Here is a 17,844-nt window from a genome sequence, read left to right on the forward strand (position 1 = left end):
AATAATAATTAAGACTTAGACGTCAAGTTTTAGATAATTAAATGATTGTAGCCCTGACATCCCTAGTGAACTGTGAACCCCATTCAAAATGCCTTCAATATAATCAATACCCCCATTCACATGCGGGTCCTCCTTAGCACTTGCAACCCTTTAAAATAGTAAGACCTTTTCTTTCTCGATATGATGTCATTTCTTCCTTACGCGGGGACCCATCTTTATTCCTCTTCCTTTATCTTTATCTTGATTCCTTAATGCAGGGGCAATAAAAGGTTTAACTTAAAGATACTAACTAGTCATTAAAATCATGTTACAAGTTATTATGTATCGTAATACTCAATCGAAATTGAATTTCAAATGCGTAATTACCAAGGGCAGGAGCAGTAACATAAAAGGAATCATCCATGAGTGAATGAGTAGAGGAGAAACGGTAGTAATACATAACATATCCATAATAATAAATATATATATATATATATATACATGGGAAAGCATCTTGTAAGCCGTTTAAGTAATCAACCCATTGCTTATTTAGAAGGGAGGGAAAAAAATCCTAAAAGATAGAATAACGTAGAAAACAGAATTATTAAATCAGCCTTCTCTGCTCTTTTGCTTCAGTAAGAGACAACAAACCAGTTTCACAATTACTCCCGACATGCATCTAAAAGGAAAAAGAAGCACGCGGAGGTAAAATTAAGGCGTGACAATACATGAGAGGTAATGCTTACCGGTAATCAATACAGAAAATGTAATTCAGAAGAGTGTCTTTTCAAAATTATTACAAAGGTTAGAAAGAGAGAGAACTTGTTCCGCATTCTCAAAAAGATACGCACGCACATGAGCATGTGTATTGTATTATTTACGGTTCTCTTTGCAAAGTTTTGAAAATGGCAAACACAATCATAATTTTAAAGCTCGCATGAACATTTATATATTGTAAAGCTATCATATAGAAAAAAATTGGAACTGTTTTCTAAAGAAGTAAAAGTTCAAAAAAGACATAAAAAGCCATGCATTCTACACATCCCACCAAAACAAACCCAAAATTTTGTATGGACCGGCTTTATGGCTTCTGCCCAAATATGCGGCGACAGCTTACAAACTCTATAATCTAATCAGAAGTGGGAAGAAGATTTATATTCAACTACGGAATAACCTCAGTGGTACCATTATGTTATTCACAATGTTCTTCCTGCCTTCCAGTGACCTACAACTGCTCAATTTGTCGAGAGACCAGAAGTTTGTTTTCTTCTCAGGCTGTTTTATTAACTAAACATCCCAATCATTCTCCCACCCATCTTTGTTGGACCTAGCAGTAAGGCCATTAGCTGAAATGTTTCCAATATGGCGCCCCCCCGGTGATTTCACAGAATTTTCTTCATCCCAATCATCATCCCAACCCTGATCCCAACCTTCAGCAGTTTCAAGGTTGACAGCTGAGGAAAATTCTGGCACTGCCATTTCAAGCTCTTGATATGGGATACCACCTGCTTGCCTCCTCCTAAACTTGCAGGAAGCCCAAGACCCCCCAAAGATTAGGACTGCAAGAATTAAGAAGTACGCACCGTTCACTGGTGTTGCTAGCTGGTCAAATGAGGGGAGATGCAGAAAAAGGTCCTGTCCAGAAACAGGAGGGCCTGTGTAAAGCACGCATTCTCCATTCCCAGCATCTAATACTAGTTTCATGCTTGTTTCGGCCATCCGTGGAATGGTGATCTGAAAAATAAGAGAACAGAGAACTCTAATTTCTATTTCCAAGAGTTCAAACACAGCAGATTACTAATGACTCCAAAACATTCCAATGTTAGGATGCAACGGTGAGTTACACGTGAGTTTGTAACAGACAAACACGAACTTGAAAAAAAGGGGGGAAAAGATCATGGCAGATTCAAGCTCGTCAAACAAACAAGAGTACGATCTTCAAAGAACAGTAATAAATAGAAAATAATTGGAATTACAATATAACAGAACTTGTCCTAATAACAGGACACATGCACACAATAAAACTAATGAATTGAACCACTTGACCACAAAATATAACTACGACAAAAATTTGATACATATACTAAACCATCTTAGAATGTAAGGAATCTGTTTTGAACTGTAAGAGGTGCAAACATTCATTTGAGAAGTGGAAAAACAAAAATTCTAAAAGCTGCCTGCATCTGATGCATGAATGTCTAATTGACTACATTATCTTTGGTAAAGAAATTACTTTTTGAATATTTCATTCAATCATGAAATTGTTTCTTATTAAAAAAATGTTGTTAGAATAGAGATACAGTGGTGTAGTATAGTAAGACACAAGAACCAAAAATACACATAGTTGCCAAGTGCCATATGGGAAAGAGCAGCAGGCTGAAATTACAAGCCCTTACCCTTTTCGTTTGAAGTTTTAAAATCTTAAGCCCCTTGAAAAAGTTTCCTCCGGTAACATTCACTTCTATTGTATCTTCTCCTTCGTTCAGGACTAAAACAGCAAAATTTCTGGACTCTTCGACATGGAAAAAGATGTAAACATCAGGTATTAATATTAGATATATCAGAAATTAAGCAACGTCTATTAGTTTAAGAAACTCATCAACTTAACCCCATATGTTAGACAGTGTAAGGCCATTGGGTCCCACCAAGTGGACATGCATTAAAGAAACCCTCGCAAGATATGCATGAGGTATCAATGTTCAATCACTCAATCAGAACACCTCAGGTTGACGAGGCAACTCCAGGTTTCATACAGAAAAGAACATCAATTCAGAAATAACATTTCCTTAGAAGTTAGAAGTTAGAATTCAATGACAATTGTAAAACGATCTTGTTCATGTAGGGTTGATAGCATTTCCATCAATTTAAATAAAATACATAAACCAAAAGGGATACTAGGACCTGAAGGGATTTTTCTGCTTCTGTCACTTACTACTCAGATAAGACAGTGACCTGACTGAAATTTTCCTTTAGATTTTCAAAATCAGATTGTTGGGGACGTGAAATTTCTGTTCTATGTAAAACATGCTCTTTTCTATAAAATTTTGCATAAAACTTTATCAGGTTCTTATCGATGTTACCATTTCAGGGTTAACAACGAGAAAAACATGCACTTTTCTATAAAATTCTACCCAAGTGCAAGTATTTACTTCCCTTTTCTCTTTCTTCCGCATAAAATTCAAGTCAAATATTGAGTACTGAGATACGAAGTAAATATCTTATTATGCACAAGACATCTTATAATATTTGGGATGATACAATATTTAGATAAAACAAGATGGTTTCAAGAGTTTTGATTCCGACAATAAATATTTACAAAACATAATTACCTAGATCAGCGAGAATGAAGGGAGAAAGAAAGTTGGTAACGGGAGGAATGGGGGGGGGGAGAGAGAAATGGAAGCTGATTGGGGAGAGAATCCAGAGGGTGAATGCTTGGTGCCTTTCTTTTTCTTGACAAAAGGAGCTATTTGAAAATATTAACGCTCTCAACCACTATCTTCTATTAAACTACCATAATTCCTCTACTTAGAGATGGCTGGTAGAATTTGAATTACACGATACCATGTAAACCCTGAACAAGTTCTAGGACATGAGGGAAAAACATAAGATATTAGAACTTGCTCTAATTACCAACATAAAAGTGGATGACTGGCTATCAACCAACAATAGTCTTTTTCCATGTTATGCATCACATCATACTTTTAACAGTATCACTGCAGTCATTTTAATTCTACTTTTCAACCTTCACATTGCCAATGTAATATATAGATGGATGGATGGATGGATGGATGGATGGATGGATAGAGAGAGAGAAGTTGGTAAACAGGTTTCTAACATTTTGTACGAAAACCACAATCAGAATTAAATGGTGGCAGAAAAGGAAAGTAAGAAGAAACCAATACATACTTTATTCTCAAAGAACTTTTTTAAAAGGCAATCTATGCATGCAACTAAAGCTAAACTAACTTCTGATCGTGGTAAAGTATGTGATAACACGTGACAGTACAATCATACCTTTCTGACACAAATAGGGTAGTGTAAAACCTGAAGGTTTTTCCAGCAATTTAATACAAATTTGTAAAGAGGAAACTTGATAAAATAGAAAAAAAATGGTGGTGTTATAAACCGTAAGACACACCAAGAAAACCATCTATTAACATTTTGTTCAAAACTAGGAACTAGAAACTAAAGGTCAAGCCTATAACATAGTGTAACCAAACAACTCCAAGGCTACACCACAGGTAGGCAGACTCATACATAACTTGGTTAAATCTGATGAAGAAAGTATAATTTAAAAAATAGGCAAAGCCATAGTACTCCTAGAGTAAATTGGATATCTTGGTCAAATCCTTAATTGACTAGGATAAGGATTAGTTTCCTAGATTGATTAGGATTAGGATTGGTTTCCTTGGTTTATTAGGATTAGGATTATTTTCTTTGATTAATCGAGATCAGAATTAGTTTGCTTTCCAATTCTCTATAAATAGATGAATTGTCTTCTTGGTTTGATAAATTTAATTGATAATATATATTTTAATTTTATTCTTGGAGATTTCTCTCCTTTACCGTGTTAGGCTACATAGAAAGCCCTAGCTATCCCATCTCCCACGCTTCAAAACGACATAGACATGCCCTCACCACTAGTCCCTCTTGGTTCACCCTTGTGCCTTTTTCTTTCTTTTTTCTTCTTTCATTTCTCTTCCTCCCGTCACCTAGCGCATCCTCTTCCCTCCACCTCCGTTTTATTTGTTGCCTAACCTCTCCTATTTCCATGGAGATGATGAGTCGTTGTCTCTGAAAGACTGTAACACCCGTCAATTCAAGTTCTCAACGTTTCCAATCTCCACTTCATGTCTCTCAAACGAAAAATGGTCTTAATGAAACCTACCCTCTCTATTATACTCAGAAGAAAGGCTACCGTGGTTGGAATTTTAGAGATTAATTCAAACATTTTGGATGAAGCTTGTGTTCGACTCCTCACTTCCTCGCCAGAGTTACAACAACTTCTTTTGCAAACTACCAACCTTTTGTTTATAATATTGAATATGATAGAGCATCTTAGGTTAGCACATTTGGTTGATATAGAGATCGATGAAGTTTTTATAGAATACTCTTTTACATAAGCATTTGAAAGTCTTTTTTCAATTGATGATAAAAGAAATTCATATGAAGTTTTCCAATCAGCAACATGAATAGCAAAGTGTTGGATTTCCTTTTATTTCTCTTGTAATATTGGATGTTTAATATGTATATATTTATTATTTATGTCTATAATATTTATTCCTTTTCTGGTTGTTGGTCTTTCTCCTATATAAAAAGACTTTGTTATTTGATTCATAAGTAAAAAGAATAATACTATACTATTCTCTTCTCAATTTCAACTTGGTATCAGAGAACCAAATGTTTTGGAACCCTAAAATCCTAGTTTTCTGGAAGAGAGATGAAAAAAAAAACCACCCTAAAACCCTAGCCTCCACTGCCGCCGACACCGTCGGTCCTTGAAGCTTCGTTGCGTACTCCTCCTAGCATGTCACTTAGCTCATCTTGTCGCCGACGCTCATGTAGATCGCATTTGTGCTGCCCATATTTGTCGGCACGCCTCACATCACACACCCAAGTTGTTTTTCGTCGCTCCTCTGCTGAGGTCTTCGTCGTCCATGCCCTTTGCCGTCGAAGTCGCTGCTCAACTCAGACGCTCTTCACCAATCAGACCCACTAGTAGTCAGACATCAACGTCGCCGATCCCTATTCGACTTCTACCGCTAGTATCTGCCAGTTGTGGGTTTATTTCGTTCTCCAAAACAGATAAGACAACCCTAAAGAAAGGTGAAGGGTTTCATAGCCTGGTTCAGTGTTTTGCACTTTATCCAGTTCAATTCATTCATGGTGGTCCAATCAACGCAGATCTGGTGGTTCAATTTTGGTTCGGTTCTCTGAGCCCAATTTGCTTCATTTTTAGTCCGATTCAGTTTCTTAAACAGATTTGGTTCAATTATAGTTGATTAATTTTTTGTTTATTTTAGACAGGTTAATTTACGATTTGGTTTGATTTGGTTCAATTAAAAGCATTTTTTCTTTAACTGTGCAGATTTGTTGTTGGCTCAAGGTACCCTAGTATGGAACAAATTCATCTGGTAGTGATGCAAAAGGTTTGGTTGATCTTAACTATTACAATCCAATTTATCATCGTAATCTTTGTGTTTCCTTAGCACAAGTAGGTAACTATCCTCAAGCCTTTTCTTGTAATAGTCCATCCCCTTGGATCATTGATTCTGAGGTTATCACATGACCGATTCATCTCACCTTTTTTATTCGTATTCTATTTCTTATGAAAATAAAAACATTAAAACTGCATATGGTAGTTATTCTCCTATTGCGAGAAAATGAACCATTAAATTGACTGATAAACTTTCTTTGCAGTCTATTCTCCATGTCCCTAACCTAGCATGTAGCCTATTATCTGTTAATAAACTTTGTCGAGATTCTAATTGTCTTGTTATCTTCTTTGATTCTCATTGTATCTTTCAGCATCAAGAGTCGAGACCAAATTGGGAGCGCTAGGATGCTTGATGATCTCTATTACTTTGATTGAGTTTTTTTAGTAATAAAATAACTCAAAGTCTTAGTAGTATCAGTTCTCTTTCTAGTTATGAATAAAACATGCTTTGGCATCGTAGATTAGGACATCCCAATTTCCAATATCTTAAACATTTGTTTCCAAAATTGTTCAAGAATATAGATTGTTCTCTTCGATGTGAAAGTTGCATCTTTGCAAAAAGTCATTGATCCACATATTCCCCAAAACTATACACAGCCTCCAGAACAATTTTATCTCATTCATAGTGATGTTTGGGGTCCTTCAAAAATTTTGACTCATAACAGTAAAAAGTGGTCTGTTACTTTTATTGATAATCACACACGTCTATCTTGGGTCTATTTAATTAATGACGAATAAATCTGAGGTGAAAGATCTTTTCAAATATTTTTATGATATGATTGAAACTCAATTTCAAACAAAAATCATCATCTTACACTCTAATAATGGAACGGAGTATTTTAATGCATACTTGATTGATTTTTTAAAGGATAAAGGCATTTTACATTAGTCTACATGTCGTGATACCCCGCAACAAAATGGAATTGCTTAATGAAAAAATAGACATTTACTTGAAGTTGAATGTGTCATAATGTTTTCTATGTATGTTCCTAAGTATTTATGGGGGGAAGTTGTATTCACGGCCACTATTTGATAAATAGAATGCTTAGTAAAGCCTTGAATTTTAGAATCCCCTTGAATGTCTTAAACTTTTTTTCCAACTTGTCGCATATGATTTACCCATGAAGATTTTTTGTGGCACTGCATATGTTGACATACCTAGTTTTTTCCGATAAAAATTTGATCATAAAGCTACAAAGTGCATTTTTTTGGGGTTATGCTTCACATCAAAAGGGTTACATATGTTTTGATCCTCAAACCCAAAAAAAAAATTATGTGAGTATGGACATGTCTTTTTTAGAAAAACAACCATATTTTGACAAAAATTCTCTTCAGGGGGAGAAGTCAAATTTAGAAGTCTTAGCATGTCTGTCCCACATCCTTCAATATCAGGTATAGAAATGTCTCATTCAGAGGGAGAAATACTACAAACTGACCCTACAGGTCAAATTTCTGAGTTAAAGTTTTATACTAGAAGAGCCAACAAGCAAAGGAACGAAGACCTGAGGGTCGATTCTACACGAAACCAATTTGAAATTCTGATAAATGATGCTGGAAATTCCTTGCCAATTCCCGATGGTGAAAGATCTGTTGATTCTTCTTCTTCAGTTCCGAATGTTCAAAATACCTTATCTCTTATCTCTTATCTTGATGTTCCTATTGCTTTAGAAAATGTACTAGGACTTGTACTAAATATTCCATTGCAAATTACATCTCATATGACAAATTGTCAAATATCCATAAAACCTTCACATCTAGGATAGACAGCTTATTTTTTCCAAGGAATATACAAGAAGCCCTAGATGATCCAAATAGGAAAACAGTTGTTATGGAGGAGATGAATGCTATAAGACAAAGTGGTAAATGGGAAATAACAAACTTTCTAGAGGATAAAAAGACTGTGGGGTGCAAATGGGTGTTTACAATAAAATGTATGTCGATGGTAGTGTTGAAGGTATAAAGCCAGATTAGTAGCTAAAAGCTTTACTCAAACCTATGGAATTGATTATCAGGGGGCTTTTGCTCCAGCAGCAAAGATCAACTCCATTAGAATCCTATTATCTCTTGCAGCTAACTTAGATCGGCCTCTTCATCAATTAGATGTTAAAAATGTTTTTCTCAATAGTGATTTAGAAGAGGAAGTATTTACGAGTCTACCACTAGGATTTGAAATGGAATTTGGAAATAACAAAGTTTGTAGATTAAAGAAATCATTATATGGTCTCAAACAATCTCCAAGAGCTTGGTTTGAACGCTTTGGAAAAGCAGTCATTAGTTATGGATACCAGCAAAGTCAAGCAAACCATACAATCTTCTATAAACACTCCGAGAATAATAAAATTGTTATTTTAGTTGTCTATGTTGATGATATTATTCTCATAGGAAATGATGCAAAAGGTTTGGTTGATCTTAAGAACAAGCTTGCAAGTGAGTTTCAAATTAAAGACTTAGGAACCTTAAAATATCTTTTAGGGATGGAGTTTGCAAGAACTAAGAAAGAGATTTTTGTTAATCAAAGGAAATATGTTATTGACTTATTTCGAGAGACAGGTTTACTTGGTTGTTGGACAGCAGACAGTCCTATCGAACCGAATCTGAAATTACAAGCTGCAAGTTCTGAAAAAGTAAAGGACAAAGACAGATACCAAAGACTTGTAGGTCGATTGATCTAGTTATCTCATACACGTCCAGATATAGCATTTGCAGTTAGTATGGTGAGTTAATTTATGCACTCACTGAGACCTACTCATTTCAAAACAGCATACAGAATCCTTACTGAAAGGAACTCCATGCAAAGGTGTATTATTCCAAAAACATGATCATTTTCAAGTTGAAGTATACACTGATGCAGATTGGGTTGGAAGCACTACTGATAGAAGATCTACTTCTGGCTATTGTTCGTTTGTTGGAGGAAATTTAGTTACATGGCACAGTAAAAAACAAAATGTAATAATAGTCAGGAGTAGTGCTGAAGCGGAATTTAGAGCCTTAACCCATGGAATTTGTGAAGGTATATGGATCAACAGGATCCTTGAAAAGTTGAAAGTGTCTCAAAAAAGCCCTATACGAGTTTATTGTGATAACAAGGCTGCCATCGCAATAACTCATAATCTAGTTCTACTTGATAGGACAAAAGGACATTGAAGTTGACAAGTATTTCATAAAGGAGGTGTAATGTGCTATCTTATCTTCCGATAACAGAACAAACGGAAAATATGCTAACTAAAGGTCTTTCAAAAAGACAATTTGATAAACTTATCAGCAAGCTGGCTATGGATGACACTTGCAAACCAACTTGAGGGGGAGTATTGGATTTCCTTTTATTTCTCTTGTAATATTGGATGTTTAATATGTATATATTTATTATTTATGTCTATAATATTTTTTTTCCTTTTTTGGTTATTAGTCTTTCTCCTATATAAGAAGACCTTGAATTTGATTCATAAGTAAGAAGAATAATACTACACTATGCTCTTCTCAATTTCAACTCAAAGTATTCTTCAATCGTCCCAAATTTCATGTTGAGGTTTGTGGATTACAGATGAAAGAAATCACTCTTTTAGTTATCACAAATTAAAATCTAATTGTGTTTCACTCATCGGTTTGATTGTCCAACAGTGAGAATTACTTGGTATTCCAAAGGCTTTGAGGGCTGTTCTTTTCGTATTGCCTAGAAGATCTTTTTCAATTTCAATTTCTTATTCATTTGGGAGTTTGAAGGTTGTCTTTTTAAATTAACAAAGCCTTTTTTGGAAGAATACAGGGGCTTTTATTTTGGTGGCTTGGAGTTAGTTGCAATTGCCAGTTGGGCGTCTTTGAGTTGGTTGGGTTCTCAGTTTGCAAATCTCTTCTCACCTTTTGGAATTTATTATGCTTCCATAGGTTTTTGTTCTTCTCTTTATCAATTTCTTCCAGTTTGCTGCTTTTGTTTGGCCTGTTTTTTTTGGTTGGTTTGGAATTTCTTTCAGCTTCCAAGATCAACGTTTCTTCAGATTCCCCTGGCTCCTCCGTCCTTCAGTCTCTTTTGCTCGGACCTTTGCATTCTTGGCCTCTTGGATAGAGTGGTTCTTGGATGGTGAGGATTTAGTTTTATTTGAATTGTTATTTATATCCTTTGTCATCCTTCTTAGTTGTTTCTTTTCATCCTCTGAGCATTAGACTCTTTTATGTTTCTTGTTTAACAAGTGCTAGTCCAAAAATACATTTGAGGAATACAAAAAAAAAATGAAGATATTTTAGATGAAATTATTCTCATATTGAGATTGGGTTAGATATAAATATAAATAAGATCTTGGTCACACTAGCTTTTAGGCTTAAAGACAAACTGATATCAGGGAGTGCTCAAAGAATATAAACATTCTTCCCCTTTTTTAACATGGAAATCTAAAAAATCCATAAGAGAGGGTTCTAAAGGAGACTCGAGATTCCAATACATGAGGGATATCCTTTGAGAAAAGCAATTTTGCTATCCTTCACACTTTCAAACTCTGAACGTACCTTTTCAACTTCTTTTTGGTGCGAAATAGAAGGGGAGTTAAAAATTTTAAGACTCCAGCAAAATCTTTAACAACTTCGTTAATAATATCCGGTTGGGATAAATGTCAGTTTAAAGAAGAGTCTTGATGAATCAAAGATCTTAGATGGCCTGCCAACTATTCCACAAAAAGCATTATTAACAATAGGCCAGTATTCAAGAACAACTGCCAGCTCCTCTTCGTGCAGGAGGGGTAAAAAAGAGAAAGCACCAGAAGCACCAGCATGAGGGACATTCAATTCGCTTATTGAAGTGGGGATCATGAGGGGGGTAAAATAGAAGGGTCTTGGAAGAGAGTGAAAGGTGTGGAGAATTGAGGCTGAAGATTTCAGCAAAGGGAGGGAGAGGCATTCTCAAATTCCCCTTGGCCATATATCGTGTTCCTACTCTCCTTCTATCTCTATTTTAGTATTGAGACTATCTTGTTGATTTCCTTATTGTAATCGCTGAAAACTATTTGAAATTCTATTGATATCGAAGAACAAGGGATTATACTGCCCTGTTCTTGTTTGTATTGCTTGTTGGGATCTTCTGCTCGCAGGAAATACTTAAGATACCTAACACTTTCATTCTTAAAACATTTTCATTAAATGAACAACCCACCCCCACCAGCCTGTTAATATGCATAGTACCCTTTAAGGGGTGTTTGGGGCAAGGAGTGGAATAATGAGCTCCAAGAAGTTATGAAATTTAGGGAGTTGTGAACTCCTAGGGTCCATGGTATAAGGAGTTAATAAGGTATAAATTTGGTTTTTTTAAAGTAGTGGGACTTACAAACTCCTTGGGTCAAACAAGAAGTGGAGTTCAAAACTTCTACTTTCCAACTCCTACTTCTCAACTCCTTGGGCCAAACACACCCTAAATGTTTGTTCCTCTCCAATGACGTGAAAGTTTTAAACCTTTTATCCCCTACCAACGACACTTCATTCAAAGTTCCCAAAAAATTATCAACCCCTCCCAACCAAGAATACTACAAAAGGAATCCAAGACCGTTCATCTTCCAAAATCTTCTTTGCTCTCTGAAAATCTAGGGGATTATTCAACCAATCAAAATCAACAATGTTCAAGATTTCCGATCTTGCAGCAAAATCACCTCCTGAAGGAGACATTTGAACAATAATATTACCAAGAACCGGATCCACCACCCACCACCACCTCTGCAGTTAAAAATCCACATTGATTATTCCTCACTTCAATGGAGACTTCAACGCAATTCAGCAGGTTAATGGTATCTAAAGAAATTCTAATAAACGTCCACACTTCTTTCCCATCAGCTCAAAATTTTTGTTTTTGCACAAAGATAAAGATAAATCTCTGGTTTTAATTCAGCCACCAAAACTTTCACACCAATTTCCAAAAAAATATGAAATCCTCCTATCTTTCTCCAAAGACCAAGACTTCATTCAAAAGCTTTTCAAAAGTCAAAGCTAATTTGAACAAGACCTTTTCAATTGCAAATGAATTTATTAAACAACTCACGGAGATTTCTTTCTCAAGAGTTTTAGAGATTTCTTTCCAATCATCCCAGGAATGAAATCTTGTGATACCAAGAATTTTAAAGAAATCCAAATTTTCCACCTCATTTTCCTTTTGTTTTTTATCTTGAACATTTTTGAAGACACCTAAGATGCCCCCAGATCCTTTTTGACGAGGCTTCAAAAGTCCTTTCCTTGGGCAAACAGAAATCAATACCACTCATGGGCTTTTGAAGAAAAGTGATTGAGACCCTGCATCCTCTAAAACCCATCCGGAACCAAAATGGAGTATTTTGCACCACCATTAAATTGGAAAGATATCTCAATATACCATCCAAAATGGTTAAAACTTTTAAAGATTCTAAAGCAACCATTTTCAACATGTATCAGTTGCTTAACTTGATGTTGAAATAATAATTCGCATGAGAGGCAATAGATTGCTCAAACCAAAATAAAGTATTCCAATGAAGTTTAAGAAAAAAGGACAACACTTTATCCCTTTCTTCAAGAAGGCAAATTCCATAAGAAAATGAAACAAAGAAGGATTTATTGGCATTACTACAACTGCTTTCCATCTCCTTATAGAAGCAAAAACGAACCAACCAAGGGAAATACATATTAAAAAGAAACTGATGAAGAAGAACCGGAAGAAGGCTAAAAAAATCTTTAACGAAGAAACTGAAGAAAAGGATTCGGTTGAAGGCAAGGAAAATAAGGGAGGGGATGGAGAGAATAGGAGAGCAGAGAGCATTTTAGGACTCATACCAGCCACTTCTTGGTGTGCTCTTTCCAGTTTCCACTTATAGACTATCTATCTTTAGGCTGTTCTCATGTTAAAAAAAGGGTACAATGTTGTTGTCCTAGTTTAAACAAGTACCTTATATCTCGTGACATTACATCCAGGATAAAGATGATCTTACTTGTGTCTCTGCCTCTTATTGAAGAAATTAGCACAAAAGGGAGGAGACAAACACATTGAAGAAAGAAACTTTTATTGAGAAAGTATAAAGATGGACACTTTTAAGAGAAGACTCTCTCACTCACTCAATTCTTACTCCCTCACTGTATTCGTTTTTTCTTGCCTTTTCTTACTTCCTCAAAGATAAACTAATAAAAAGTTGCTCCCTTATCATGCAAGGAAAGGAGAGATCTAAGACCCTTCCCTTGTTTAAATACTCTTAGCAGGAACAGATGTAGAAATCTACTCAGGAAAACAAATAATTAACCCACCATATGACATATACCGTTTAACAAACCTATATGTATAGAGAAATTCAATCAAATAATCCTGTAGACCAAAACTTAAAATTCGTTAAGATTATGATGTGATATTATTTGAGGTGACGAGAATTTCACCACATTCAATTATGAGAGGAAAAACCATTACTAACATGCTCCTAGCAAAGGTTAACTATTTGAAGCTTCACATCGGAGATCATATGTCAAAATTCAATTCCAGAATATAGAATATGGACCTTTACCACCAAATAACTGCCCAGTTCCCATAATAATTTTCAATAATAATCTGATCAAGCAGATACACACAAAAACTAATACCAATCACCTACCAGGACAAATTTAATAAGCGATAGTTCTGGAGGTAGCAGGATTCAAGAAATATTAAATCGGAACAGTTGCAGAAAATGGAATCAAAATCCACGCCGGAAGAAAACGGAAAAGGATGGTAAAAATGAAGCTTAGAAAGCTGATAAGGCCCAAAAGAAACTCGTGCTTACCAATAAGATTACTTTGGATACAAGCAACCAACTTCTTCTGGTCCCGGCACTTGTTGTTGTCAGGTACCCCATCACAAGTTTCACGATTACTTGATTCAGTCCCGTTCTCCTTCTTCGTGTCAGAAGGCTTACGACTACCAGTCTCGCTTATAGCAGGTGAACTACTGGAACTTGAATTATTGAGTAGTTTCGTATCCACATTAGACGATGACTTGTTGGGCGCCGGCAGCGGTGGTTCGTTATGCTTCTTCTTTCCGTTGACGGGTACAGAATCCGAGTTGTTCACCGAAGGAACCGGACTGATGAGTGGGGAACCCTAAAAGGCGAAAACGAAAAGTCCATAAGATAGTAAGGAAAGATAGTACTGTTTCTTCCATTTTTTTCTTGTTTCGAGAAAGTAGGGGATTACTGGGGACGTTCTCGTGGAATTATGGTTGGAAGCCGGCTCTAACAACTTTCTTGAATCCCATTGTGTGGCATTGGTTACCTCCGAAACAACTGCATAACAGAAAAACAATGCCAGAAAACAATCTCTGCGTATCGCCATTGAAATCCGCTTCTTTTCGAACTGAAACGGGGTGATTCTAGCTTGCGAATTTCATTGTCCGCAGTTGAACTTTCAGACGCGCGAAGCAGAATCAAAATAAACCACAGATTAGACTAGAATTGCAAGAAAGTGTGTGGTGTTGAGCGGGGATTTTCAAGAGGATTTCTGTGTTTGTAGTTGATCTTGATGGCGAAGAGGAGAGAGAAGTCGATTGATGAATGATGATGGTGGAAATTCACTCGGACGAAATTCGTGTTGGGCTTTCCATATTTATTCTCTATTTCAGTATTTCTTCGTCTCAATCTCATGCGCTACTCTCTATGATAAGGCTCTCAAGGCCCAAGAAAATCGTCGACAGATCCATCACCCCTCGTTCGGCTCTTGTACAACCTGAACCTGTGTTTTCATATTTCATGTGTCCAAACATTTCCGACCATCATATTCAACTAGCCATTTGCATGTTGGAATGAATATAATATAAACACAAATAAACATGCTCAATTCTATCATTATATCAATGTTCATTTGATAAATAATAGGTATACATATATATAGTTTTCTACATATGCCACAACTGTGTCGTATCTACCACCAAATATTGTTCAACATTTGTTGTTTGCGAGTCTGTGACCATTTATTTTTCTTTTATTAATTACCGGGTGCTTTTAGTTTTGCACCGATGTTTGTCAACTTTCCTATGACAATAAAGTAGAATTTATAATTGTTGATTGTTGAAAAGTGTTGCAACATCAAAACTTGCGAGTATGTCACGATTAATACTTGTCGGTATTAGATTCACTTAGATTTGTTTAGATTTTCTATTTAAATTCTTTATTCTATATAATGTTGTATCTTCTCCTATTTTTTATAGGAATATAAAGTGTATCTTCTTCTATCCATCCTATTATAAATGAGTGTTCATATTTTCCAATTGAATTAAGAAAAAATCCACTGAAAATTCTCAAATTATGTAGGATTTATCTTGGTATCAGGCAAAGTCTAACCCACGTCCCCTACCTTGCTACAATGGCTTCTTCATCCTCTCAATCTCATTCGGTCGTATCAACTCTCCAAATTTCTAGTCTTCAAATTTCTATAGTTTGATAGTTGCGCACTTTCTTCACTGTAGATATATTACTGTCCACTTGATTTAACCATAATTAGTAAATAAGTTGTTTTACCCTGGAAATTATATCTAGCTCCTTAAGTTCCATTGATCATCTAATGAATAATTGGTTTGTGATCCAATCACTAAACGGAGTTCGTCTCAGACCAATGAGAGGGTGAGGTCCCTTGTTCAATATTTCATCTTACCATCTATCTACCCCGTCTTACTCGTGAAATGGAAGGCTTATTAAGTCAACTTTCACCTATGCAAATCTAAGGATAATCCCAAATAAATAGAAGTTCATAGTTAGTTCAGGACTAAGATCAAGTTACCTATATTATCTAAGTGAAATAGTCAGTCCTAAACAGTAAACAATAAAAGTGATTTATTTCTTGGTCCGATCTTATGTAAACTCACTACATAAGACGTCCTCACTCCTCATGTCAATACATGAACGAATCAGGATCACTTTGTTTGTAGTACCTTACAACAAATTGTAACAATTACAGAGTTGGTCGCATCTGAGAGTGTTACCAAAATAAGGCACCCAACTTTATTCGTATACTATAGACTGTTTTGGCTATTTACTCGAACTTTATCCATCTTTATGTCTCCACATAAAATTCAAGTATTCATATAATAGTCATGGATCTTAGTTTATTGGATTCGGTCTTTATAAATGTAATTTTAAAAAATCAATAACAACTTTATTGAATAAATGTCTAATAACATCTTTATTGATAATAGAATATGTTTAACTTTACAAACTGCGAGTTTTAGGACATTCAACCCAACAACATATTGCTCCTTAAGTCTCACTAATCATCTAGTGAACAATTGGTTTGTGATCCAATCACTAAACCGAGTCTCTCTCGGGCTAATGAGAGGGTGGGGCCCCTTGTTCAATACCTGAAGTTAGCACTTAAGGGAACAACCTCTCTACTATCTCTAACAGCGGGTAGGAGTGAATTCCCTCTTACACACTATGTCCCCAGCTATCTACTCGGTCTTACCCTTGAAATGGGAGGTTTAATGAGCGAGCGTTGTCGAGCCAACCCTCACCCATACAAATTTAAGAATAATCTTGAATAAATAGGAGTTCATAGTTAGCTTAAGCCTAAGTCAAATTATGTAGGTCATCGCTTTGAAGTAGTCAGTCTTAAACAATAAACAACGTTATAAAGTAAGAACGACTTATTTATTGGTTCGATCTTATGTAAACTCATTGCATAGGACGCCTCCGCTCCTCGTGTTAATATATGAACAAATTAGGATCACTTCATCTGTAGCACTTTTACAACAAATTGTAACAACTATAGAATGGATCGTATCCGATAGTGTTACCATAATAAGGTACCCAACCTTATTCATATACTATAGACTATTTTAGCTATTTACTGAACTCGATTCACTCTTATGTCCCTACATAAAGTTTAAGTATTCATATAATAACTATGGATCTTTAGTTTATTGGATTTATTTTCCTGTCTAAAACGAAATGAGCAATTCATACATTCAATAACAACTTTATTGAATAAAACCCAATAACATCTTTATTAATAGCATAATAAGTTTATTGTTTACAAACCACGAGTTTTAGGACATAAAATCCAACCACAACGTATCTTCTCAATTTGTGTCCATATTGAGATAAATAAAAAAAAAAACACATAAAAACTTAACTTATACAACAACCTAAATTATATTCGTTAAAGAACGAGAGAGATTAATTTCAAAAGCACCCAATTTAACTATATGATTGATGCCAAAGTGAGTTTGACTAAGTAGTACTAACATGCACTGCCGAATATTTATTTCAAAATCACATTTGGGTCATTCCGTTGTTAAATTCATCGACTAAAATGTTTATGTATGCTTGTGTGTTGTCTACGTGATTAAATCTAAACACATGTGAAGTAAATTTGGGAGTCGAAGCTTGGGGAAAGCACCAAACAAATTTTTATAAGAAAAACAGAGGTGTGACGTGTCTTTGTGTTTTTTCTATAATTATATTTAAATTTGTTCATACAAGGGAATCTTTTTCATTTATGAATTCAATGTCCAACTTTAAAAGGTTAAAAAAATATATAGAAAAAATTATCCTCTTGATCTATAAGGTTTCACCAATAAATTCATTTAGTCATTTGAGTTTTCAAAATTTATCGTTTTGATCTCTGAATTTTGAGAAATGAATTTAAAAAACAATTATTGTTATCTTCCTATCACAATCGCTAGAAAGTAAATT

General features: G+C 35.3%; 1 protein-coding gene across 1 annotated transcript; it reads right to left on the bottom strand.

Annotated features, from left to right (window-relative positions):
* Positions 1-900: 900 nt before the first annotated feature.
* LOC120090465 (uncharacterized) lies at positions 901-15,011 on the bottom strand. The gene is made up of 4 exons (XM_039048148.2): positions 14,354-15,011; positions 13,945-14,260; positions 2,376-2,491; positions 901-1,713 (listed from the first exon to the last, which is right to left on the bottom strand). The coding sequence occupies exons 1-4, from the start codon at positions 14,489-14,491 to the stop codon at positions 1,267-1,269; spliced, it is 1,017 nt and encodes a 338-aa protein (XP_038904076.1). The 5' UTR covers positions 14,492-15,011; the 3' UTR covers positions 901-1,266.
* Between the last annotated feature and the right edge of the window lie 2,833 nt (positions 15,012-17,844).

The sequence above is a fragment of the Benincasa hispida genome, chromosome 11, assembly GCF_027475165.1.
Source record: "Benincasa hispida cultivar pf3 chromosome 11, pf3_genome.v1.1, whole genome shotgun sequence".
Lineage (NCBI taxonomy): Eukaryota > Viridiplantae > Streptophyta > Magnoliopsida > Cucurbitales > Cucurbitaceae > Benincasa > Benincasa hispida.

What these genes read in the sequence shown, in the direction of transcription:
- LOC120090465 (XM_039048148.2), bottom strand. Translation starts at nt 14,491, where the DNA reads ATGGCGATACGCAGAGATTGTTTTCTGGCATTGTTTTTCTGTTATGCA. An exon ending in ATTCCACGAGAACGTCCCCA is followed by an intron (nt 14,261 to 14,353) that starts GTAATCCCCTAC and finishes TTCGCCTTTTAG; the next exon opens with GGTTCCCCACTCATCAGTCC. An exon ending in TAAAACTTCAAACGAAAAGG is followed by an intron (nt 1,714 to 2,375) that starts GTAAGGGCTTGT and finishes CTTATTTTTCAG; the next exon opens with ATCACCATTCCACGGATGGC.